This window comes from Hypanus sabinus, chromosome 3 (genome assembly GCF_030144855.1).
Source record: "Hypanus sabinus isolate sHypSab1 chromosome 3, sHypSab1.hap1, whole genome shotgun sequence".
Taxonomy (NCBI): domain Eukaryota; kingdom Metazoa; phylum Chordata; class Chondrichthyes; order Myliobatiformes; family Dasyatidae; genus Hypanus; species Hypanus sabinus.
Genome location: NC_082708.1, coordinates 181,151,396 through 181,179,223, shown reverse-complemented (window position 1 = coordinate 181,179,223; position 27,828 = coordinate 181,151,396). Strand labels below are relative to the sequence as shown.

At 42.0% G+C, this 27,828-nt stretch overlaps 1 protein-coding gene across 1 annotated transcript in view; it reads left to right on the top strand.

The window, feature by feature from the left end:
• LOC132391939 (putative pre-mRNA-splicing factor ATP-dependent RNA helicase DHX32) overlaps positions 1–27,828 on the top strand; it is a 147,065-nt gene that overhangs the window by 70,323 nt on the left and 48,914 nt on the right. Inside the window, exons 5-6 of the mRNA XM_059965743.1 lie at positions 15,617–15,859; positions 22,911–23,010. Coding sequence (XP_059821726.1) covers positions 15,617–15,859; positions 22,911–23,010 — 343 coding nt within the window. The remainder of the gene's footprint in view (positions 1–15,616; positions 15,860–22,910; positions 23,011–27,828) is intronic.

Sequence of the window (27,828 nt, the reverse complement as noted above, 5' to 3'; positions counted from 1 at the left end):
CTGACTGGCTGAATCACTGTTTAGTATGGGAACTGTACTTACTTCTATCGCAGGACTCTGCAGAGCGTGTTTCAAACAGCCCAGTGCATCTGTAGGTGTGAACTTCCTACTATTCAGGACATTTACAGAGACAGATGTGTAAAAAGGCTATTATTGGAGACCAGAGTCACCCCAACCTTAAACTGTTTCAGATGCAACCATCTGGAAAACAGTATCGCATCATAACAGCCAGGACCAAAAAGCTCCAGGCCAGCTTCTTCCACCAGGCCATCAGACTGATTAATTCACGTTGATACAATTGTATTTCTATGCTATACTGACTGTCCTGTTGTATCTCCTGTCGATAAATTGCACACTGCACATTTAGACGGAGACGTAACATAAAGAATTTTACTCCTCATGTATGTGAAGGATATAAGAAATAAAGTCAATTCAATTCAGTGTGCAGAGGAGATTTACAAGGATGTTGCCTGGATTGGGGAGCATGCCTAATGAGAAGAGGTTGAGTGAACTCAGCCTTTTCTTCTTGGAGCGACGGAGGACAAGAGGTGTATAAGATTATGAGAGGCATTGATCGTGTGGATAGTCAGAGGCTTTTTCTCAGGGCTGAAATGGTTGCCACAAGAGGACACAGGTTTAAGCTGCTGGGGAGTAGGTACAGAGGAGATGTCAGGGGTAAGTTTTTTTTTACTCAGAGAGTGGTGAGTACGTGGAATGGGCTGCTGGCAACGGTGGTGAAGGCGGATACAATAGGGTCTTTTAAGAGACTTTTGGATAGGCACATGGAGCTTAGAAAAATAGAGGACTATGGGTAAGCCTAGTAATTTCCAAGGTAGGGACATGTTTGACACAACTTTGTGGGCTGAAGAGTCTGTATTGTGCTGTAGGTTTCCTATGCTTCATCAGGACTGGTACGGAAAGGAAATGAAGCCAGAATGAGAAGGTGGGGGGAAGAGGAGGAGCAGTACAAGTTGACAGGTAATAGATGGGACTAGGTGAGCGTAAAAGTGGGTGGGTGGGCAAGTGGAAGTGATGTGGGAATCTGAAAGATGGTAGATGGAAGAGATAAATGGCTGAAGACGGAGGAATCTGGTAGGAGAGGAGAGTGGACCATGGGAGAAAGGGAAGGAAGAGAAGTGGTGATAGGCAGGTGAGGAGAAGAGAAGGGGTAAGGGAGCTAGAATTGTGAGCCAGTGTTGCTCTGGATTTCTGGCACCTGCAGAATCTCTTGTGCTTGTGACTAAATGGTCTGGTTGAGTTGAATCCAAAAATGTCAAATGAAATTTAATCCAGAGAAGAGTATGTTGGTGCATTTAGGAAAAGTAGTCAAAGGAAACTGAAGTGTACATGCCCTTGAATGCAGGAGTGTAGGTGAACTTTTCTCTCATTATGGATAAGCTACAGTTACACTGAAGACTATGCAGAGCAGATGTAAGATGTTGCCAGGACTGAGAAATTTTGAGAATGATGAAGGATTGGATGAGCTAGGGTTGATTCTATGAAGTCATGGAGGCTGAGAAGCACTTACGTTATGAGGGACCAGAACAGGTGAAGAGGAAGAATGTATTCCTTGGTAGGCATGTGATAAATCAGAAGATGTAGATTTAATGTAATTTTGGTGAGGTTGTGTGTGTTAGAAGGTTAAAAAAAAGGAACAATATTTGTACTGGCGCATGACGGAAGATCTGGAACTCACTACCGAAAAGGATGATGGAGCCCGAAGGCCACATAACATTGAAGATGCTGGAGTATGAGAAACAATGATCTATATGCTGGAGTAACCCAATGGGTCGAGCAACATCTGTTCAGGGGAGTGGGGAAGGTATTCGGAATTGCAGTCTGTGGAGGCCAGTTGATATTCAATGTTTCGAATTGAGGTCCTTTGTCACTCAGAGTTTCGATCCAAAACGTTGAATGTCTCTTTGCCTCCATTGATGTTGCCTGACCCGCTGAGTTCCTCCAGCAGTTTGCTTTTCTTTGCTCCAGATTCTGGCATCTGTAGCCTCTTGCGTCTCTCCACTTAAAATTCTTGAAACATTGTGATTTCTGGTACAGTAGACATTGTACTGGAGGGTGAGATTATGCCATGTGGCTCTTTATGGACTAACACAGGCTGATTAAACCCATAAAACTAAAAGACGTATGAACAGATTGGGCCATTTGGCTCATTGACTCTGCTCCGTCATTTCATGATGGCTGGTTTATTAACACTCTCAATCTAATTCTCCTGCCTTCTCCCTGTAACCTTTGATGTCCTGACTAGCCAAGACCTATCAACCTCAGCTTTAAATATACTCCATGAATTGGCCACCACTGCTGTGCATGGCATTGGATGCTCCATGACAGACTGCGATTCAACAAATCAAAATTCTCACCAGTGTTTCAGGGTGCATCTGCAAAAATTTGAAAGAGCCATACCAAGTCTTCAAGTTCAAGTTCAACTACCATTCAACCATACATTATTACAGCCGAACAAAAGTGTTTCTCTGGGGCCAAGGTGTAAGACATATGCAGAACAGCATGCAGCACATTCAAGATAGCAAGCAAACATACAGTCACGCAAAAAAAAGTGTGTGTGTGTCTTCTGTCCTCTCTCAGGTGTGCAGGAAAAAAAACATCGAGCAAACAGCACAAAGTGAAAAAATAACACAAAACATTAAAGATTAGGTTGTAAGTCCCCAAAAGTGAGTGCACAGCCATGAGCTGCTGAGGCAGGTAAAGACAGTCCAAGAGTTGATCCCCAAGGCCACAGCTGCCAAGTCAGTCAGTTTAGCGCTGTGGTGAAGATTGCAAACCTTGATCAAATCGTGTAACTAGTAAAGTGCATTCAGCATTGCGGGCCGCAGCTGAAGGTGAGTCCACAGCCATAATCTACTGAGGCGATCAAACCTTGTGGTGTGAAATATACATTCCAGGAAAGTAGAGGGTGACAACCTTTTTTCCTTTGTGCGCAAGTAGCAAAAGACATGTCCGCATGCACGCGCGCACACATAGAAACATAGAAAATAGGTGCAGGAGTAGGCCATTCGGCCCTTCGAGCCTGCACCGCCATTCAGTATGATCATGGCTGATCATCCAACTCAGAACCCTGTACCTGCTTTCTCTATTGACACCTTTAGAGGGAACATTGCTCTTGGATCATCGTGCAGTTCATTGTCTACCTTTACTCAAGTCAAATCAAGTCACTTTTTGTTGTCATTTGACCATAACTGCTGGTTTTTCAGGACCATGGTGCTACGTGAAACAGTACAAAAACTACACTGAACTATGTAAATACAATACTGAAAAAAATACTACACTAGACTACAGACCTAACCAGGACTGCATAAAGTGCACAAAACAGTGCAGGCATTATAATAAATAATAAACAAGACAATAGGCACAGTACACACAAAATGCTGGTGGAACGCAGCAGGCCAGGCAGCATCTATAGGGAGAAGTGCTGTAGACGTTTTGGGCCGAGACCCTTCGTCAGGACTAACTGAAAGGAAAGAGAAAGGGAGAGGGGAAAATGCGATATGATAGGAGAAGACCGGAGAGGGTGGGGTGAAGCTGAGAACTAGACAGATAATTGGCAAAAGGGATACAGAGCTAGAGAAGGGAAAGGATCATAGGACGGGAGGCCTAGGGAGAAAGAAAGGGGGGGGGGGGAAGCACCAGAGGGAGATAGAGAACAGGCAGAGTGATGGGCAGAGAGAGAAAAAAAAAACTAAATATGTCAGGGATGGGGTAAGAAGAAGAGGAGGGGCATTAACGGAAGTTAGAGAAGTCAATGTTCATGCCATCAGGTTGGAGGCTACCCAGCCGGTATATAAGGTGTTGTTCCTCCAACCTGAGTGTGGCTTCATCTTGACAGTAGAGGAGGCCATGAATAGACATATCAGAATGGGAATGGGATGTGGAATTAAAATGTGTGGCCACTGGGAGATCCTGCTTTCTCTGGCGGACCGAGCGTAGGTGTTCAGTGAAACGGTCTCCCAGTCTGCGTCCGGTTTCGCCAATATATAAAAGACCATACCAGGAGCACTGGATGCAGTATACCACACCAGCCAACTCACAGGTGAAGTGTCGGCTCACCTGGAAGGACTGTCCGGGGCACAGTAGAGGGCAGTAAGTTGGTGTCAGTCCAGGCTCTGGGTATTGAGGAGTCTGATAGCTTGGGGGAAGAAGCTGTTACATAGTCTGGTCGTGAGAGCCTGAATGCTTCAGTGCCTTTTCCTAGATGGCAGGAGGGAGAAGAGTTTGTATGAGGGATGCGTGGGGTCCTTCATAATGCTGTTTGCTTTGCAGATGCAGCGTGTATTGTAAATGTCTGTAAGAGAGACCCCGATGATCTTCTCAGCTGACCTCTCTCTGTAGCTGTTACACTTTATTCTGCATTCTGTTGCTGTTTTACCATGTTCTAGCTTAATACATTGTTGTATATGATCTGTATGTATGACATGCTGAAGTTTTCCACTAAATTAGGACTGGAGAGGAAAGGGGAGAGAAGCCATAATTTTGGCTTCTTGAGCCTTCTTTTCCAGTCCAAATGAAGGGCTGAAACATCAACTGTTTATTCATTTCCATAGACGATGAGTGATCTGCGGAATTTCTCCAGTATTCTGTGCATGTTGCTCTGGATTTCCAGCAAGTGTACAAGTTTCTCACTGTACGTGACAATGATAAACCAATTTACCAACATGAGAGATTCTGCAAATCAGAGGAACACACTCAGTGGTGAAAGTGATGGAGGAACCAGCTAGAACATGGTAAAACAATAACAGAATGCAGAATAAAGTGTAACAGCTACAAATAGAGTGCAGTAGAGGTAGATAATAAACTGCAAGATGAACCAAGAGCCATGTTCCCTCTAAGGTGTGTTTTGCTACCAGCACACAAAGGAATTTAAATTGTGCAAAAAAGGTAATCACCCTCTTCCTCGTTGGCATGTTAAGTATATTTCATAATCTTACACAATCACATTTCCTTTTCTGGTATCTAATGCAGATGGTGCTGTCAACTTGGAGTTTGCGATGATTTGTCTGCAAATTTCAGAACAAGCTTATTTATACTGTTTTTATTGAAGAAATTATTCAATGCACACATGTTGTAGTCACTGGACAAAAAAATTGCACAGCACAAGATTTTTGTGCACGCTGATCATTACCAATAGAGGGAACATTGGACCCAAGACTCTTCCATCTTCTGCTGGGAGCAGCCAAAGAGAGACCAGTCAAACGCTGACAGATGGCACTGAACACATTCATTTTCCATGCTCATCCTCATCGATTTTAATTTTGCTCGACACTTTAATTGGCATGAAGTAATAGCGCCAACCACAGGTTTGTATTTCACCATTAGGGATCAATGGAGTGTACACCCCCCAGTGATGGCCATAGGTGCACTCCATGCTGAATTCCCCGGGTGATCGCAGAAGCGCCTGATTGTTCAATCAGCCCAAAAATAGTTAGAGGGAAATTTCAGGATCCCAGTCAAAAAGGAAAAGAAGTACATTTAGAAAAAGGGGAAAAAAAAATACAGCAGTTTTGTAAGTTCTCTGCAAGAGGTCGCCATTGGTACTGGCACCATCTTGCCAGAAGAACAAGCATCGAAACATAGTGAAATGCTTCATTTGCATCAATGACCAACACAATCTGAAGATTCTGCTGGCGACAGCCTACAAGCATCGCCACGCTTCATAGCACACCCATAACCCAGTACTACTTTGGGATGTTGGGGGAAATCTGTTCATCAGGAAGAAACCCGCACTATCACAGAGAGAAACTCCTTACAGCACTGGGAATTGAACCCCAAATGGTGGTCTCTGTCTCTGTAAAGTAATGAACAAACGGCTACACTGCCCATGACACTGATAGATATAGAAATGATCACTGATACCTTAATTGAGACCTTTAGTTTTAAACTTGTCTTTGCTGAGTGACTAGTGTATCATGCTAATCCAAGTCTATTATTTTAATCCTGTATGGTATATTTTCCATACATTTCACATCCACCCTCTTTAGCCAACTTTGCAATAACATTTTGGTGTAATCTCAAAATGAAAAGCCATTACTAAAATTCATTTAATGCATTACCTTATGGGGGGGGGGAGATGAATTTTATAAAAACATATAGTATCTTTAAAGTTCTTGCTAAATGTGAATCATTTCCTGGACTTGTGCGGAGATGCAGTACATTATTTTTAACCTGGTATTTACACAAGCTCTATCAGAGTTGGCACATGATACTGTTGTGTGAATTGCAATGTATGCATTGTAGTAATGTGCCATTAACCCACTGAACCATTGTAATATGATAAAGATGTAAAAAGAACAATGTAAAGAAAAACCTTGCACCAAGCACAATACTGACTTAACTTCTCTGTCACTTTCTATCTTTTATCTCTAAACATTTCTTATTTAATAAGCAGTTTTATTAGCCTTTTGGGGTTATAACAATACATTAATTGGTGCTTCAGTGAAAAATGTTCTGCTGACCTTAGATTCAGATTTATTACAAGTATATATACATTGAAACATGCAGCGAAATGCGTCGCTTGCATTAACGATCAGCATACCCAAGAATATGCTGGGGGAATACCGCTGGTGTTGCCACACATTCTGGTGCCATCATAGTGTGCCTACACTGTTCCAGAGAACAACACAAGGAACAAAACTGAACCAACAGCCAGATTCCCATCCCTCCTACCCACCCACTTACCCACATAGGCCTTCAACCCCAGGACATGCTGCCTCTGAGCCTACATTCCTTGTTCCCAGATTTTAAGACTCACAGATACTGGTCTTCTAACTTTGGACTTCAGCCCAGAATGTCAAATGTAGGTTTGACCTTGGGGATTTAACTTGCAGACTTTTATGGACCTCCTACTCTGGTGAACCAGACGCTCACGATTCTCAACTTCTACCATCGGTTTTTGACCTTCGAATCTTTTTGTCCTCCGGCCTTCAATAGGTTTGACCTTTGGGCCTCTACTTCTTTACTTGCATGGATGTCCAACTGCAGTGAGTGGGTGGGGGAGGCTGGAAAGTTATTGACTCTTGTGACTCCCATTCACGTCCAGGACTCACTGCCCATATAGACTATCAGTCTGAGAGCAGTCTCCAAACTGGAGATTGCTGGTCTCCTCAGCAGCTGTAGTATAGCTTCAGGGATTGCTGATGTTCGACCACAGAATCGAACTCCTGGCCTGAAACAGGAGTTCATTTACTACCCCTAACTTCTAATTCCCCTCATCCTCATCTGTAAACTTTAACCTGACCCCTCATTTCTCCCTCTATCCCCTCTCTATCTTAATCTATCTCTCAAAATTATATCTGATATTTCTGTCAATGCTAAAGCCGAACCAAACTATTCAGAAACTTAATGTTATATTTGACCTTGAGCTGAGTTTCTGACCACCTAAAATTGCTTAATAATGTTACTTAACCTTTGTTAATCTAATTCTTCCTTGCCTTTCTTATTTGCTGTGAAGTTCTAATCTGTACTCTTATTTGAGACTTATTCCACTGAGATGCAACACTGAGCGTCATAGAAAGTCACTCCTACCTGTGACCATCAAACTTTACAACTTCTCCCTCGGAGTGTCAGACACCCTGAGCCAATAGGCTGGTCCTGGACTTATTTCCACTTGGAATAATTTACTTATTATTATTTAATTATTTATGGTTTTCTGTTGCTATATTTCTACACTATTCTTGGTTGGTGTGACTGGTGTGACGATACCCAATTTCTCTCGGAATCAATAAAGAATGTCTGACTGTCTAATGGTCAGGGTCGACCATGGACATTGTACCCCAGCCAAGGCAGTACGATATGGAGAGCAAGCTGTTGCCGGTGTGGCAGTCTCCCCCTCTCATGAAAGCTGTTGGTTCCAAAGGAGGCCAATAGAGTTTGGCACCAGTGGCATCGCAGGAGTTGTCAGTCAGTGTTGAACCTAATGTAGGACTGCCTTAGGGACCCCAGCTTTGGACTTTTCCTCAGGGTTTACATCTGAAGCATTCCCCATGAGTGGGTATAGCCATAAAGCAGTAGAGCTTTGAGGTCAGAGCTTTCCTTCTAGATGAGCTGCCAACCACCCCTGATGAGCCCCATCTGCCTGAAGTGATTGGTTTTAAGGCAACAGTAACACATTTTGCCTCTTCTGTCAGTAGAAATGGTTCTGCGTGGCTTAGTGGCTAAGCCACACAAGAAGGCCAGGTGCTAGACTTGGTTGTCAGAGGCTATTAAAAAAGCATACTATGAATAGGTAGTGGGAATTTATCCCAATTACCATTCCCGGGTATAACAACATTATGGAAAAACACATGTATGCAGCTGAACAAAACAGTGTTCCTCTGTGGCCAAGTTGCAAAACACAATTCCTACAGTTGCACAGTGCTCAACACATAGTTAAATACCACATCCAGTCACAAAAAATGTTAGCACAGGTTGCTCTGTGGCATGGCCTGAAGATTGATGGTACATGAGATGTTGTCATGGAGCATACTTCTGTGGAGCAGTTCCTCACCTCACGCTGGGTCAGTTGCAAACAAGGGCAACCCTGCTTGTCTGGCAGGGAATGAACACTGGAGAGCAGCCCCCAAAAGAGAGCCGGCCTGCAGGGATCATCCCCCAAATAATTCCAGTTTTGCCTCTGTTCATTCTTGGCATTTTGTCCCATTCACTATCACCCATGTGTTGACTGTGACCTAAGTTGGATCCCATTAAACAAAGCTTTCACTGAGGTTTCCTCAAAAAAAACCTCAAACCTCCTACATGCTGGAGGTTTGATCAATTGCTAATAATTACCCTGAGTACAATTGGTAGCAAGACTGGGTGGAGATAATGGGCACAAGGGAGAGAAAGAGTGGCAGGTAAAGTAGTATTTACTTATTTTTCATGTTTTAATAACTTTTTTCAATTGTTTGTACACTCAAAATACACTCAGTCCTTGAAAGTGCATCTATAGGTTGTGAAATCAATTCAGTATTGAGGTGAGTGAAGCTATCCATGCTGGTTCAGGAGCCAGATGGCTGCCTGTAATAACTGTTTCTGAACATGGTGGTGTGGGGTCTATGGTTCTGTACGTCCTTGTTGATGTCAGCAGCGATATGAGAGCATGGCCTGGATGATGGGTGTCTTTATTGATCCTTGTAGATGTGGTGGAGAGGGCTTTTCCTGCAATGGGCTGGTCTGTGTCCAGTCCATTTGTAGGCTTTTTTTTTATTCCTGCGCATAGGTGTGATTAATATGGCTGTGCATTGGGAGGGGTACAAGTAAAATTCATTGACCAAGTTGTGATTAATCTGGCCTTTTAGAAACCTTCTCCATCACACTTTCAGAGAGCTAAAATACTCTGGAACACTGTAAGTAAAATGTTTTTTCCTTGCTTTCCCTTGGATTTTTTGGCAATTATCTTCAGTGAGTGTCCTCATCTGCGTAATCTTCAAATCTCTAATAAATTTCCCTTTGTGGAGGGAGATCCCTGCTGTTTTGGGAGGTTTTTGTATATTTTAAGTCTTTTATGCCTAAGCTCCTTCTGTCCTAAAGCATGGCACCTAGAATCGAATACAATGTATTCTAGCTGTGGTTAACCATTAACTGGAAAAAAATTCATGACGACTTCATAGGCCATAGGACAGCACAACACATGAACAGGACCTTCGGCCCACAGTGTCGTGTTGAGCTAATTAATTTTGCACAGCTTGTTGTCCTTTGCATGCTGGTTGTTTGTCCGTCCTGCTGGGTGCAGTCTTCCATTGATTCTGTTGTGTCTCTTTGATTTACTGTGTATGCCCACGAGAAAATGAATCTCGGGGTTGCATATGGTGACAGATATGTACTTTGATAATAAATTTACATTGAAATCTCCAACAAAATAAACACTTCTGCCCACACAATGTCCATATAATTCCATTTCTTGCAGATTCATGTACCTATCTAAGAGTTTCTTAAACACGTCTATTGTATTTACCTCCTCTACCATTGCAGGCAATACCTTCCAGACATCCACCACTCACTGTGTAAAATAAATTGCCATGCACTTCTGTTTTGAACTTACCCCTTTCATTTTAAATACATACTCTCCATTATTAGACATTTCAATCCTGGGAAATGTCTACTGTTTCTATGCATCTCACAATCTTATAAATCTCCATCAGTTCTCTCTTCAGCCTCTGATGCTCCAGAGAAAACAGTTCAAGTTTGTCTAACCTCTCCTTACACCTCATAATTTTGAATCCAGGCAGCATTCTGGTAAAGCCTCTCCACATTGTTCTTATAATCATGTGACCTCAAGTGAAAGCAATATTTCAGATGTGGGCTAACTAAAGTTCTGTAAAACTGCTACACAACTTCCCAACTCTTGAACTCAGTTCTTGTACTGTATACACAAAGAAATCTTCAGATGCTGGAAATTCAAGCAACACCCACAAAATGCTGGTGGAACGCAGCAGGCCAGGTAGCATCTATAGGGAGAAGTACAGTCGACGTTTTGGGCCGAGACCCTTTGTCAGGACTAACTGAAAGAAGAGATAGTAAGAGATTTGAAAGTGGGAGGGGGGGATCTGAAATGATAGGAGGATGGGGAGGGATGAAGCTAAGAGCTGGAAAGTTGATTGGCAAAAGGGATACACAGCTGGAGAAAGGAGAGGATCATGGGATGGGAGTCCTAGGGAAAAAGGAAGGGGGAGGGGAGCACCAGAGGAAGATGGAGAGCAGGCAAGGAGTGATTGTGAGAGGGGCAGAGAGAAAAATGAAGAGAGGAAAAAAAGGGGAAAGTAATAAATAAATAAGGGATGGGGTAAGAAGGGGAGGAGGGGCATTAACGGAGAGTTAGAAAAATCAATGTTCATGCCATCAGGTTGGAGGCTACCCAGATGGAATACAAGGTGAGGTTCATCCACTAAGGAGCACCAGGCCATTGTCTCCCACGCCATCACCAACCTTATCAGCTCTGGGGATCTCCCATCCACTGCCACCAACCTCATAGTTCCCACACCCCACACTTCCCCTCCGACCCAGGATCCACAAACCTGCCTGTCCAGGTAGACCCATTGTCTCAGCTTGCTCCTGCCTCACCAAACTCATTTCTGCATACCTTGACACTGTTTTATCCCCTCTTCTTCAATCCCTTCCCACCTATGTTCGTGACACTTCTCATGCTCTGAATTTTTTCAATGATTTTAAGTTCCCTGGCCTCCACTGACTTATTTTCACCATGGATGTCCAGTCCCTATCTATCTCCATCCCCCACCAGGACGGTCTCAAAGCTCTCCACTTCTTTTTGGATTCCAGACCTAACCAGTTGCCCTCTACCACCACTCTCCTCCGTCTAGTGGAATTAGTCCTTATTCTTAATAATACCTCCTTTGGCTCCTCTCACTTCCTCCAAACTAAAGGTGTACCCATGGGCACCCATATGGATTCCAGCTACGCCTGCCTTTTTGTTGGCTTTGTGGAGCAGTTCATGTTCCAAGCCTATACTGGTATCCGTCCCACTTTTCCTTCACTACATCAACGACTGCATTGGCGCTGCTTCCTGCACGCATGCTGAGCTTGTTGACTTCATTAACTTCGCCTCCAACTTTCACCCTACCCTTAAATTTACCTGGTCCATTTCTGACACCTCCCTCCCCTTTCTTGATCTTTCTTTCTCTATCACTGGAGACAGCTTATCTACTGATGTCTACTATAAGCCTACGGACTCTCACAGCTACCTGGACTATTCCTCTTCCCACCCCGTCTCTTGCAAAAATGCCACCCCCTTCTCGCAATTCCTCCATTTCCGCCGCATCTGCTCTCAGGATGAAGTTTGCCATTCCAGTACAAAGGAGATGTCTTCCTTTTTTAAAGAAAGAGGCTTCCCTTCCTCCACCATCAACTCTGCTCTCAAACACCGCTCTCCCATTTCCCGCACATCTGCCCTCACCTCATCCTCCTGCCACCCCACTTAGGATAGGGTTCCCCTTGTCCTCATCTACCACTGCACCAGCCTCTGGGTCCAACGTATAATTCTCTGTAACTTCTGCCACCTCCAACGGGATCCCACCAGCAAGCACATCTTTCCCTCCCCCCCCCGCTTCTGCTTTCCTCAGGGATCGCTCCAACGCGACTCCCTTGGCTATTCGTCTCCCCCCCTCCCCCCATCCCTTCCCACCGATCTCCCTCCCGGCACTTATCTTTCTAAGCAGAACAAGTGCTACACCTGCCCTTACACTTCCTCCCTCACCGCCATTCAGGGCTCCAGACAGTCCTTCCAGGTGAGGCGATACTTAACCTGTGAGTTGGCTGGTTTGATATACTGCGTCTGGTGCTCCCAGTACGGCCTTCTATATATTGGTGAGACCTGACGCAGACTGTGAGACCATTTCGCTGAACACCTGCGCCAGAGTGAGCAGGATCTCCCAGTGGCCACACATTTCAATTCCACGTCCCATTCCCATTCTGATATGTCTATCCCTGGCCTCCTCTACTGTCACGATGAAGACAGACAGATAGATAGACAGACAGACATATTTTATTGATCCCGAGGGAAATTGAGTTTCGTTACAGCCACACCGACCAAGAATAGTGAAGAAATATAGCAATATAAAACCACAAATAATTAAATAATAATAAGTTAATCATTCCAAGTGGAAATAAGTCCAGGACCAGCCTATTGGCTCAGGGTGTCTGACACTCCAAGGGAGGAGTTGTAAAGTTTGATGGCCACAGGCAGGAATGACTTCCTATGATGCTCAGTGTTACATCTTGGTGGAATGAGTCTCTGGCTGAATGTACTCCTGTTTCTAACCAGTACATTATGGAGTGGATGGGAGTCATTGTCCAAGATTGCATGCAACTTGGACAGCATCATCAGGTTGGAGGAACAACACCTTGTATCCTGTCTGGGTAGCCTCCAACCTGATGGCATGAACATTGATTTCTCTAACTTCCGTTAATGCCCCTCCTCCCCTTCTTACCCCAACATTTATTTATTTACTTGTTTATTTATTGTTTTTCCCCTTTTTCTCTGTGTTTTCTCTCTGTCCCCCTCACAATCACTCCTTGCCTGCTCTCCATCTTCTTCTTGTACTGTACGCTGCCTTTGCCAAACTGTCATTCTGTACAGTTACATTCATTCTGACATTTTCTTACGTCAAAGATTAATCCACATGATTCTCTAATAACTACATCCCCTCACATCCTTGCAATAATTTGTGTTTCTGAATCCTCTTAAAAGTTCACTAAGAGGGTGGATGAACAATCAGTGAACAGTGACCACAACTCTTTAACTTTCAGTATAGCTAAAGGTAAGAATTGGTTTGGCCCTTGTGCAAGAGTTTCAAGTTGGAGTAGATCAAATTATGAGGGCGGTAAGTAGGAACTAAGAAGCTTTAATTGGGAATACCTTTTCTCTGGCAAGTCCACATCAGACACATGGAAGATGTTTAAAGATCAATTGTATAGATTATAGGAAAGGTATGTTCCTGTTAGAAGGAAGGATGGGAGCGGAAAGATGGGAAAACTTTGGATGTCCAGAGAAGTGATTAGTTAAGAAGAAAAAGCAAAAAATTTGTATAGTTTCGGAAGTTAGGATCAAACAGAGCACATGAGAAGAATAAAGAAGCAGAAAATAGTTAAAGAAGACGATTAAGAAAACCAGGAGGGGCCATGAAAAGTCTATGGTATGCAGGATTAAGGTGAATCTCAAGGCATTCTATACATACATGAAGAGCAGGAGGATAACTAGGGAAGGGAACTCAAGGAAAAAGAGGGGGGAAGAATGTTTGCTTGGATTCAGAGAATGTGAGTGAGGTACTCAATGAGAACTTTGCTTCAGTATTTCCTAATGTAAAGGATATGGTGGATCAGGAGATCAGTGCAGATTGTATAATATGTTAAGGAGTTATAAGATTATGTGGTAATAAGTTCAAGGAAGGGGAAGGATTTGGCCTGCTAATGAGTATTCAGGTGGATAAGTCCCCAAGGTTTGATGGGATTTACCCCAGGTTACTGAAGGATGCAAGAGACAAGTTTGATGGGCCCTTGACCAGTATCATTGTGTCCTCTCCAACCACAGGCGAGGTCTCAGAGGACTGGTGAGTGGCTAACGTTGTATCTCTATTTAAGAAGGGAGCAAGAGAAAATCCTGGGAAGATTATGAGAGGCATAGTTAGAGTGGGTGGAGAGTATCTGTTTCACAGGATCACCCATTTTGTAACAACATTATCCAGAAGAAGGGAACAGCAAACCACTTCTATGAAAAAAATGTCAAGAAAAATTATGGTCATTAGACAATGATCGCCCATGTCAAACAGCACTGCACCTACAGATGGTAGTAATATTATGTCTTTCCACTGCTACAGCAAAACAATAAATTTTGCAACACTTAAGTCAGTGATAAGAGCATAGAACAGGCCCTTCAGACCACAGTATTGTTCTGAACCAATGATTCTGATTCTGGTGCTTCCATCAGGAACAGGGGCTGCACAGTAGCATAGTGGTTAGCATAATGCTATTACAACAGCAATGACCCGGGTTAAGTTCCGCCACTGTCTGTAAGGAGTTTGTGCGTTCTCCCCAGGGCAGTGTGGGTTTCCTCCCATGTTCCAAAGATGTGCAATTTAGTGGGGTAATTGGGCTGGAAGGGAAGGGCCTGTTACTGTGTTGTATCTCTAAAACAAAAGGAATTAGGATGTGTATGCTGCTGGTGTGTATATTTATCAATCATGAAATTAGATAGATGGATACTTTATTGATCCCAAAGAAAGTTGTAGTGCCACAGTAGCATTGCAAGTGCACAGGTATAAATATTAGAAGAGAAGTAGAAAGAATAAAAATAAGTTAGCACAAACAGTCTAACAGGAGGCGGTCATCACTTCCCTGGCTATAGATTGCTTCATTATAGAGCATAATGGCCGAGGGTAAGAATGATGTCATAAAGCACTCTTTGGAGCAGCACCGTTTCCATAGTCTATTACTAAAAGTGCTTCTCTGTTCAGCCAAGGTGGCATGTGGAGGGTGAGAAACATTGTCCAGAATTGCTAGGATCTTCCACTGGGTCCTTTGTTCTACCACAGCCTCCAGTGTGTCCAGTTTGACTCCTGATACAGCCAGCCTTTCTAAACAGTTTATTGAGCCTGTTGGCATTACTCATGTTGATGCCATTGCCCCAGCTCACCACCACATAGAAGATTGTACTAGCAACAACAGACTGATAAAACGTGTGAAGGAGAAGCCTGCTTACTCCAAAGGACCTTGACCTCCTCAGGAAGTAGAGGTGACTCTGGCCCTTTTTGACTCTGGCACAACTTCCGTGTTGGTGAAGTGTGATGTTGCAACTAGCAATCCAAAAAATCTGGTAGTCTGACACCACCACAGTCAAATGTTCATTTTTGTTTGCTCAACAACGATGGGAGGTGATATTACATATTGGTTACCACGGTATTGTAGCTGTTAGTGCAACGGTGTTGCAACTCAGGGAACAGCTGGAAGGGCCTGTTCTGCACAATATTTCTAAATAAATAAATAATTGCTGAATAAATGCTTGCTGAAAGTTAGTGCCTGTAATTTTTAGCTTATCTGTTTAAATGAGGCTATTTCATAAAGGACAATAATGAGTGAATGCTGCTTTTTGCTGTCTCTCTGGCAGGAGATAATTGACTGCTGTCGAGCTATACGCACAGAAGGGGGAGCTCTAGGGTCTCAATTGGGGGAGCTGATCCCCATTCCATTATATTCAGGCATGGGAAGCAACTTCCAAAAAGTTTATGAAAACTGCAACCAGAACTTCAAAGATCGCCACAGGAAAATCATCATTGCAGACACTTTAGCTGATTCTTCATTTTCCATTGATGTTTCTTATGTAATCGACTCTGGAATGGAACAAAAAACTGTAAGTGAACTTTTGTGTTCCTCTACACATTATACTGCCTTTATATGAAACAAAACCTCTCAGTTTTTGACCTATGGTTTATTGTTGTAAATAATTTTTTAGTTCCTCTGAGTCTTTGGAGCATTATTTTCACCATTCAGGAGTGATGCATTCAGAATTAGAGCAATGAAGAGCTACAGCACAGAAACAGCCAAATATTATTGTGCCTAGTCTCATTGACCATAGCTCTCCATATCCCTCCCATCCATGTTCTTATCCATAAGTTTAATTTGTCTAGAGGAAGTTCACAAGAAGGGCTCCAGATCCATTGGTAGGGGCAAATCACTGGACTCCATCATATTGTTGTTCAATAGTTGTGAATCTTGTGCTGAAGTTTTTCTAGAGTCATAGAACACTACAGTACATCTATTCTATACCAAACTGTAATTTGGTCCTGTCCCATCATAGCCCTCCATAGACCTCCCATCCATGTGCTTATCCAAACTTCTCTTAAAGGTTGAAATTAAACTCACATCTTCCTCTTTTGCTGGGAGCTTGTTCCACACTCTTATCATCCACTAAGTCAAAGCTTCTCAACCTTTTTTATCCCAACACTACCCCCCCCACCAAAGCGCTTTCATACTTAAATACGATATCCTTTCTGGTGCCCCAGAATGTTAAAACATGTCTACCATCTGCTAATATGAGAAAAATGATTCTGCATTAAATTTTGATTTGTCTTTAAACCCAGCTTACACAGTACCTGTGTACTGTACAGCAGCTTCGATATTTATGTGATCCTTGAGCTCAGTGGTTTTTAGCAAGAGTTGAAATATCTGGTTCAAGTTGTGACAGCAAAAGCCTTAAGTCCCCAAGTGTAACAATGTCCAAGTGTTTTTTGTGATTATATGGTTCATTGCCCTGAAGCCTCTTTCACCAAAGTAGGAGGATGGAAATGCAATGAAGAGCAGTTTGGCTCTTTTCCAAGGACAAGGAAACTTTGTATGAAAGTGTAGCCACAAACCACTAAAACCAACATTTTTGAAAAGCATTTTTGCTGTTTCATCATTCTGAATTTCAATAATTTCTTTTTGCAAGCTCTCTTCCTGTTCTTCCACCTTGCAAAGAAATGGGTTAATTACCGAGTCCGAAATTTCTAGATTGTTCAGATTCTTGAATTGATTCTGAAAATCCTTCTTCAGTGACTGCAGGTGTAAGCAGTCATCTTGCAAATTACCATCTCTGAAGAAGAGTGCCATGTTTTCCAACTGTGAGAACTTATTTCTCCTAATGTTTTACTTGTATATTTCCAATTTTCTGATAAAAGGGGACACCACACTTTTTGCCTGGATTAAATTGAAATTCTCTGCCTGTAGTTTGATATTTAGAAATGTTCAATTTGTCATACAGATTGGCTAGCTATGCACACGGAAGTTCAATCTTCTTTCCCAAGCACTTGTCAACTTGGAGCAAACATTCAACTACAGTCTCAAAAAGATCAAAGAAATGTTTTAAGCAGCAGCCCCTTGACAGCCAACGCACTTCAGTGTGAAGAAGCAAGTGCTAAACTCTTCATTGTTATCTTGGCATGGCAGGAAAAATATTCTGCTGTTTTGTTGACAAGAGATATTATAAGAGTCATGCCTAAAAAAAAATGGCTGGCTGAATTTTTTGGCTGAGAAATGTTGACAATGAGTTACACAGTGGACTGCAAACAGACTTTGAATTTCTCCTTTGCCACTAAACCTGCATGGTGACCTGCCATATATGGTGCTCCATCTGTTGCACAAGAAATCATGTTCCTAATCAGAATACTTCCATCCTCAATATATATTTTGAGCTCATCGTAGATTGATTCTCTGTTGATATTTATTTTTAACTTTTTACAAAAGAGAATCTCTTAAGCTTTTCCACTTTTAACCATACATATGCCATTAGCAATGTCTTGTTGTCTTGCACAGTTGACTCATCCAGTTGTATCCCAATTTCTGTTTTTTTCGTAGCTCTGTGCATAGTTGATACTCAGTGTCTTAACACATTTCGTCTACAATGAGCTACAGTGTTATTACTCAGGAATTAACTTTAAAATACTGGTATTCATTTTGAGAACAGTAGTTAGCACTTTGGATACAGCAGGCATTATTAATCTTTCACTTGTATGAGATTTTCTACACTTTGCTATCAATTTGGAAATGTTATAAGAAGCAACGAGACCACTATCAAGGTCATTTTTAGCTTTCTTGGCAACGTTTTTCAAATGCTTCTTTCATCTTCTGGAACTGATAGCATAAGTAGCCTTTTTAGTGTGTCTTTTACAGAAGTATTCCTGCAATCTTGATGGTTCCATGGCTTCATTAGACAGTACAGTATTACAAATAAGACACATGGGGTGTTGCTGATCTGTGGGGAACAGAATAGAACCATACTCCAGGATGTAACATTGTATCGATGCACTTTTTGTAGTTTCTGTTTCTTAGCAGAATTAGAATTAAAGGCTTCACCACCTTCAGACTCAGAGATTGCGCTGTATGCACTTATCCATCCTTAATGGGGCTAAATTAAAATTAAAAAAAAAACACCAACTTTTAACAAAAATTAACATGCCTATTTGATTTTGACGACAACAGCGAGTTGACATGGTCGGCCAGGTCTTGTGCGTCAAGGTAGGGTGCCACTTACTACCCCCAACCCCCTCGAAAAATCTTGAGCACCTCCTGACGACTTGTATTTTCCCTAATGTCCCCCTAAGACACTTAACTGCCTCCCTTGAATGGGTGGTACCACCTCTGTTGGGATCACTGCTCTAAGAGCAGAAGAACCCCCTCATGTTCCACATGAGTATTTCACCTTTCACCCTTAACCTATGATCTCTAGTTCTAGTTCACCTAAGCTCGATGGGAAAAAAAAGCCTGCTTGCATTTTCCTTATCAATACCCCTCATAATTTTGTACTTTTGCTGCTCAATTTTGTACTTTGTTTTCAATGAAAAAAGTAGTGTATAAGTCAGTCCTACTGTATCCCCCTGGGTGTATTAAATAAAACTAATCCTTGCCTGTCATAGTTCAATTTGCCAGGTTAGATATAAAGTGCCTGGCTTTAAGTCACTGCATTATCCACAGTACTACTGCAATCCACAATAGATTCAAATCCCAGCCTCTTGCTTTTTCAATGTGAACTCTTCTCTTTTTAAGCCAACCAAGAGAAATGGACACCTTAATGATCACACCAACTCAAATCACCCTGCTTTGGGAGCATCGGAACAAAAAAAACTTGCTTTGAGCCTGTCTGGCAATTTGATGAGGAGATAATTGTTAGGATAATACAGCAGAAAAACAGGCTGTTCAGCCCAGCGGTTCCATGCTGACCACAGCATCTTCACTGTTAGTTCCAGGTACTTGTGTTTTTCCCAAGTACTTCCCCTTCAAATACCTATCTAAATTCCTCTAAAATGCTGCAGTTGTACCCACCTCGACCACTTCTCTGGCAGTTTATTCCATGTACTCACCATCTTCTGTGTGAAGAAGTTTTCTCTCAAGGTAGATTTAAAGTGGAGGTTGATAGGTTCTTGATTAGTCAGGACATCAAGTGTTTCAGGGTGAAGGGAGAAGATTGAGGTTGAGAGACTAATAAAACAGCATGATTGAATGGTGGAGAAGATTGATGGGCCAAATGGCCTAATTCTGCTCCTACTTGTGTGGTTTCTTTTGAATCTCTCCCCTCTTATATTGTACATGTGTCCTCATTCTAACTCAATTAAATTTGTATGTTGACAAAAGAAGCACAATGATACAGCACAAAATGCGGCCTTGAAGACCCTCTCCAGAAGCTTTATCTACCTAGTCCTGATTATTTTCTCGAAACATTGGTCATTAGATAAGGTAACATATGGCAAAGAAACTTGAGGCAATGTTCTTGCTATCTATTAAAACAAATTGAATAATAAGGAGAGGACAATGCGGATGCTGGAATCTAGAGCAGCAAACCATCTACCTGTGTGTCAAGGAGCATCTGATGGTGGTGGGGGGGGGGGGGGGGAGAAATTGTTGACATTTCTGGTTGAAATCCTGCATCAAAACAACAAGCTTGACTCTGTCAGAGTTGATCCTATTCAGTGAGCCTGTGTAAAAATTCTCAGATTCAGATTCATTTATCTATCACACGTACATTCAAACATACAGTGAAATGTGTCATTTGTATTCACAACCAACACAACCTATGGCTGTGCTGGGGACAGCCCACAAGTGTCACTGAACATTCCAGCATGCCCACCATGTTTAGCAGATGCCTATATATGCAGATTGTTCTTGACCACAGATTCAGTGGTATTGACCAGTTCTTCAAATTTCTACTCTCGATATCAACGATTTAATTATTGAAAGCGGTAGTATGTGGTGAGGAAAGTAGTACAACTGTGGTTCAATAAAATCATTCCATTTATTGCAATTTTTCAGGTCCAACCACTTGCATGTTCTTATTTCAAGTTTTGATTTTCATTCTTTCTCAGCTTCAGTAATCACTTTTCTAAAAGGCATTTTGCTAAACACTAATCAAGTTATTTTGTTATTTAATTAGTCTTGAATTTAGAGTCGTGGTCATACTTAAAGAACACTGCACCACAGAAACATACCCTTTGGCCCATCTACTCTGTGCCGAACTGTCAGTCTGCCTGGTCCCATCAACTGCAGCCCTCCATTTCCCTCCCATCCATGTACCCATTCAAATTTCTCTTAAATGTTGAAATTGAATCCAATTCACACACTCATAACCCTCGGAGTGAAGAAGTTCACCTTCATGTTCCCCTTAAACTTTTCACATTTCACTCTAATCCATGAACTCTAGTTGTCGTCTCACCCAATCTCATTGGGAAATCCTCTGCCTGCATTTATCCTATCTATATCCCTCCTGAATTTGTGTCACAACTTGAAGTGTTCTTGGTAACTTTGTTTTGATCTTATCAAGTGTTTTATTTTATGCCTGATCTCTCCTTGTTAAGTCATTTTTTTGCAGAGTTCTCTCACTCCAATACCTTAGTTGTAATGAAGTGCCCCAAAACCTGCTGAATTTCCCATCTGCATTTTAAAAATTCCAGAAGAAGATGGCACCTGCGACCAAGGGTGACATCCTTCAGACAGTTCATAAAACTACTTCTTTTACATCTTTCAAATGTGGTTCTGCTACTGTTGGAGCCTGTGATCTACATTTTGGTGATGTGTTTTTGGGCCAGTGAGCAATCTAGTGCTCTGCTGTCTCTGGAGAGATTTGTTGGTGTTTTGAGTAAAGTGTGCGGCCTCAAGGCCAAAAAGCCTGGAGATGGGGTGTGAGCCTGTGATGATTCCATTTCTCGCTAATCTCACAGTTTAAAGTGTCAAGGAAGGTAGAAGTCATCAGGGACGAGAGTGGAAAGTGGGCCAGTGTTCAGCACCACCTACCAGCCACTGACTCACTACTGCCAGAGGCATGTGACAGCCTCTCTCTCTCTCTCGCTTGATGCTCCCAGAAGAAGGTCCCTGTGTTCAAATGGTCTGTATCTCGTTTGATGCTGCTGGAGGATTGGCTTGGAGTCCTGGGTCCTGGGCAAGGTTTAATCAACACTGTTTGTGGATTGAACTCTGTAGTTCACATTACAATGTTGTGTTTCTAGTTTTTGGTTGCTTTTATTTTGCTATTTTGGGTGATTTTGATTGGGGCGGCCTGCAGATAATGAACGATGTGGAGCTGAACTGAATACGCCTGGACTCTTCTGATGACTTTGTGGGGTGGTGTTTTAGTATTTGTGTTTTTTGCTTGTTTTTTTGGCCATTTTGCACATTGGGAGGGTTTGATGATTTTTCTTTCAATGATTTCCATGGTTTTCTTGTTTCATGGTTGTCTGTGGTTGTATATACTTTGATAATTAATGCACTTTGAATTTGATGATCTTGGGTTCATTGATCTGTTTGCTCACTTTGTGATTTATTGTGTTGTTCATATATACATAGTGACAGCTTTATTAGGTACATCTGTACACCTGCTAATTAATGCACATTTCTAATCAGTCAATCATGTGGTAGTAACTCAATGAATAAAAGCATGCAGACACGGTCATGGTGTTCAGTCGTTGTTCAGCCCTAGTGCCAGAATGGAGAAGAAATATGATCTCAGTGACTTTGACTGTGGAATGATTGTTGGTGCCAGATGGGGTGGTTCGATTATCTCAGAAACTGCCGATCTCCTGGGATTTTTCACTTTCAACAGCCTCTAAAGTTTACAAATAATAATTCAAAAAAAAAAAAATCCAGCTAATTCTGTATGCAACAATTCTGTGGGCGAAAATGCCTTGTTAATGAGAGAGGTCAGAGGAGAATGGCCAGACTTTTTTTGAGCTGACAGGAAGGCAAGAGGAGCTCAAATAACCATGCATTTCATCAGTGGTGTGCAGAAGAGCACCTCTGAATGTGCAACATCTTGCGCCTTGATGTGGATGGGCTATAGCAGCAGAAGGCTGCACCGGGTTCTGCTCCTGTACCTAATAAAGTGGCCTCTGGGTATCTACTACATAGCCCTCGATTCATTGTTCAGGATTATTCCAATTAAGATGTTAGCTTAGAGTTCAGAACCTAGCCTAATTTATTCAGTTTTAAGGAAAGTGTGAGTTTCTGAAATCTTGCTTTAAAACATATTTACCAGTATTATATTCAAAATGTTGTACAGATTGTTTGTTTAGTTTGAATTAGTTCTCCACACTGGTGTGGTCTTCCTAAAAGCAACATATGGGAATTCTCCGAGATGGGAAACTGTGTTGTCCATGTGCATATTAAGAAATGGGAGTTGGAAAAAGAAGTTTATCATCTACATTATTCACATAAATTCTCAAAGACAAAATTTAACTCAGTGCCACAAATTTTTGCAGTGTTTTGTGAATTCTGTTTGGGTGAATTTCTACATGCTGAATGGTCTGAATCTGAGAATTTTTACACAGGCTCACTGAATAGGATTGACTCTGTCAGAGTCAATAGAAAGTAGGCATGGGGTTTTGAGAGAGGTATCCACACACCTTTTGTCTCTGCTACAAATATGTGTCCTTTCCTCCCAGGTATATAATCCTCGCATTCGGGCTGATTCTCAGGTAATTCAACCCATTAGTAAGAGCCAGGCTGAGCTGAGGAGGCAAAGATTAGGTCACACCTGCCCAGGTAAGAATGCACACACAAATAAAATGGCAATTAATGCATGAATTTTCTGTTAATTGTATTATCTATATAAGTGAATCAAACCACAGTTGGAAATGTTAAGACAGGTTCAGGACTGTGAAGTATATTTTTTTAAGATAAAAGTTTTTTTTAAGGTTGTCATGGCATTCACAATTATTATTGATTAGTGTTGTGAATGAGTTTCTTGAACTACAAATCCAGAGGATTCCTGTTAATTGGAACATATTGTTATCAATACATTTTGGCCTAATTAAGCAGCTGCCCTAATTAGTTGAAGTTTCATGGAAATAGCTAAAAAGATATTTTTTTAAAAAAGACAAAGGACCATTTAACTGAGAAATAAATTATATATTTAAATGACATACAGAATAAATTATAACACTACCAGTAGTACTACAGTACTACAAAACTGTGTATTGGTTCCTAACGTTATCGACAGAGGGGTTCATCTAATTAGAATTAGAATTTATTTAAATCTTACATCCATCTCACAACGTGACAGAGTAAAAATCTTTGCATCATAACTCTTGCAATGTACAGAAACAGTTTATGGTTGATGTGACTGATGTCCCCGAAGATCTTCCAGGCCTTCTTTCCGCACCTGCTGCGATATATGCCCTCAGTGGAGGGAAGTTCACATCCACAGATGCTGGACTGTCCGTACCACTCCCTACAGTGCCCAGCAATCAAGGTTGGGTGCAGTTCCCATTCCAGCCAATGATACAGTCAGTCAGTATGCAGACAATGAACAAAATCTGAACAGATACCAAGTATAGATAATAGACTACCTTCATACAATGTTTTTGACAATTCCATCGTCCAAATCTTCATTTTCATTGCAACGTTCAAGATGATTGTTGATATCTTCAAATTCTTTGTAATTCCTAATTTGTTGAAGCAGTGTACTCATTTCATTTTCACTCCTGTCTGTTTCTGGCATCTCCAAGCTGAGTACTTGAAACCGCAGTGAGCAAAACAGTTTGGAACTGTCCTGCTGCTTATTTCTCACCAACTATCAATGGTAAAAATCACTGCTTTTTGAACACAAACACGCACAATTGACGCTATTTGAAAACTGTTCCCTCTAAGCATGGTTTAGCTTCTAATGCAAGTGATGGATGCTAGTTAGAACCTGTTGTGCAAAATCTCCTACCCTAATTAAGTGGCATACTGTCCCAAATAAACAAAGGAAGTCCCGGTAATTTTCACAATTAGTTTTGTTCATTAAGAATTGTCCCAAATAAGCAATAGCCCAATTAACACAAATCTACTATTACTGTAAGTTGTTTGGGTATTGAGTGGGCAGCAGGGTAATGTTTAGTGCTAGTGATTGGGGTTCAGTTCTCTCTACTGTTTGTAAGGAGCTAGTCGTTCTCTGCCAGTGGCCACCTGGCTTTCCTCTGGGTGCCCTGGTTTTCTTGCACTTTCCAATGACGTACAGTAGTAAGGATTAGTAAATTGTGGGCATACTTTGTTGGTGCTGGAAGCATAGCAACACTTGCAAGCTGCCTCCAACACATGCTCAGACTGCTGGTCATTGATGCAAAATTATGGATTTCACTGGAAATGTTGATGCATATGTGCAGATACTACATATAGTAACAAATATTAAAATTCGAAGTACACTTATTCTTTAAGTATATACTTTATGCACCCTTGAGATTTGTCTCCTTACAGGCAGCCACAAAACAAAAGAAAACCAGTAGCCCATTAAAACAAAAGAAGACCATCAAACATCTAATGTGCAGAGAGAAAACAACAAATCGTGCGAACAATAAAAATAAGCAGATAGCATTCAGAATTGAAGTTCACTGAAGTGATTCCACAACCAGGCATCACTGCAACCAATTCTGAAGCTCATTATTTGCAGGCTATAACCTTATTTCAGTGCAGAGACATGTAAGCCTTATGGCGCAGCGAGCTGAACCAGCCTGTCCCTTTACTCTGGCCTTGACACCCTGACCTGTTCAATCTGGCCCAGTGTTTACATCGTCCAAACCTTGGGTTATTCCTTGCTCTTGGATCTTTGCCCTGCCGCTTCGATATATTCTTGGGCCTGAACCGTATGGCCTTGATTCAGCCCGTACCTGAACTTGACAGGGTGCTATCAAATATCTGATCTTCCCTTGCTCTGGGGCCCGGACTACACCTTGATTATTCTTCATCTCTGCTCACCTCGTTCTGTTGCATTGAACTGCCTCCAAGTCCGTTCCAGCAATGGCCGTACATTGGCTCATTCCCCGCTGTCTGTCCCAGACCCCACAGGCTTGATTTGTCTCATACACACCAAGCCACAACCATCCTGCACCTTCAAGATTTCATCTTGCGCTGTAAAAATGCCAGGTCCTACAGGTTGTTCAAAAGCTTGACTCCAGCAGGGAAGTTGCAGACTATAGTCTGCAGTGACTGTTTACCAGAAAAAGTGTTATTAATAATTTATTTTGTTTTATTTGTCACCAGCAAGTAGTCAATGAGCTTCACCATTGTCACCTTAAACCAACAAAATATACCCTATGTTATAGACATATATGTATAATGTAGCTGAACATTCTTGTGTGCAAAAGCTATAAGCACTGAAAATGCATCTCTAGACCAAAAATACCATAAGATATGAGAAACGAATTAGGCCACTTGGCCCATCAAGTGTGGTCTGCTATTCAGACACGTCTGATTTCTTTTGAATCCCATTCCCCTTCCACTGTATTTTGAATTCTCTGCTGGGTAGTATAATATTCACTCCAGCTGATCTTAGGAAAGCACGTATCAGGCTTGATGGCATTTCACTTCTCAGCTGATGCAATCAAGTAAAAATACGTAATTTTAATTACAATCTGTCTCAAACCACTAGCCAAAATCGAATCCACTGAATCAAGCAACAGCAGTATAATGTACCGTTCATTACCAGAGCAAGGAGTATGGAGAGGAGTATGAGAATTTTCATTGAGAGCATTGGATATCTTAAAGTACTGCAAAGGAGTTGATGGAATCATATACAAATATTATATTTGAGAGACATTCAGATAAGGAGTTATACAGGTGAGGCATATTGGATTTCTGTAGATGGGCAAAAAGATTGGTGGGTTAAACAGCCTCTTTTGGTGCTCAATGAGTCTCGTGAACACAGTAACTCAGCAGGTCAGGCAGCATTTATGGAGAGGAATAAACGGTCAGTGTTTTGGGCTGTCCTTCTTCAACCCTTTGCCTTTTCCACCTGTCACTGTGCTTCACATTTCACCCCCTCTCCTGCCCACTCACCATACCCCTTACTTGGCTTCCCCTATAATCTTTCAGGTAGTGGTCCTCCCCTTCCTCCTACCTTCTTATTCTGGCTTTATCACCTTTCCTTTCCATTCTTGACAAAGGGTCTTGGCCTGAATTGTTGACTATTTATTCCTTCTCTATAGATGCTGCCCACTTTGCTCAATTCCTCCACTGATTTTTGGGTGTTGCGTTGGATTTCCAGCACCTACAGAATCTCTTGTGTTTATGATTTTCAGCTCTGAGGCTATATGATTCGTATCCAGTCATATCTGGAATGTAAAGAGAAGTTACATTTAATCTGAAATCTAATTTGCAGTAAAATTTGCCTGTGATTTATTAATTCAGTAACTTTAATACCCTATCCATTCTTAATGTCAGCAGTGACTCGGTGCACTGGATTTAGAAATTACTTTGTTCATGACATCGAATATAGTACAGTGCAAAAGATCTAGTGTCCCAAAGACTTTTGCACAATACTGTAGTAATTTTATATATTGCATTGTACTGCTGCTGCAAAAAATGTCATGACACTTGTGAGTGATGATAAACTTGACTCTGATATGGGTCTCTATTGTGGACTGAGAGTGGGAAGGGGACGGAGAGCACGGAGCGGAAAGCACCAGAAGGGCATTCTATAAAGATCAATTGGAATTGAATGACCTTTCTTGGTACCTTTGGGATGAATGTGTCTGCACCCACAACACCCCTTGCCCCCGCACTGCTTCTCTGCCACTTGACCCAAATCCATCCCGTGGCGGTCTAACCTCCCCATTCCCAACATCCTTTGCTCCTGCCAGATTTACAAACTCTTTCCGCTCCATGTTGACAAATGCAGAACTGTGCAAAAACCTTAGGCACCCTAGCTCTTTTGCACAGTATCGTTTAACTGAGGCACTTGTTTATTGGGCACCATGGTGGGGTAGCAGTTGTTACTGCTCAGGGTGTTCCAGAGTTCAGAGTTCAATTCTGGTGCCATCCATAGGGAATTTGCACATTCTCCCCCATGACTGTGTGAGCTTCCTCCTGGTGCTCCGGTTTCCTCCCACGTTCCCAACACATACCGGTTGGTTAAGTTAATTGGTCATTTTAAATTATCCTGCAATTAGGTTGGTGTTAAATAGGTGGGTTGCTGGGTTGGAAGAGCCTGTTCTGTGCTGTGTCCCTAAATAAACAAATAAATAGTGAGGGGAGTGGCTCTTTTCAAGGCATTGAATCATGATAGATACTCAGTTGGAAGAAGAAAAGGGAAGAAAAGCAAAGGAAGTTGGACTGACATGGGATTATGTTAATAAACTGCTGGATTTTCATAGTTCAATGTTGTAAACTGGATTGAATAAATTTTTCTGTCTGCTCTAAAACTGTGGCTAGGATGGTGAAGTCGGCCAGGTTCCCAGCTGGAGATTCACAATTCACATTCATTCTTCCTTGTTTGTAACCGCAGTCACTCACTGTAAAAGTGGTTCTTTACGCTTTCTGACTGAACTATGCAGTCAGCACAGCTTGGATTTACTTCAAGTGCAACCTTCATGGCATGACCCA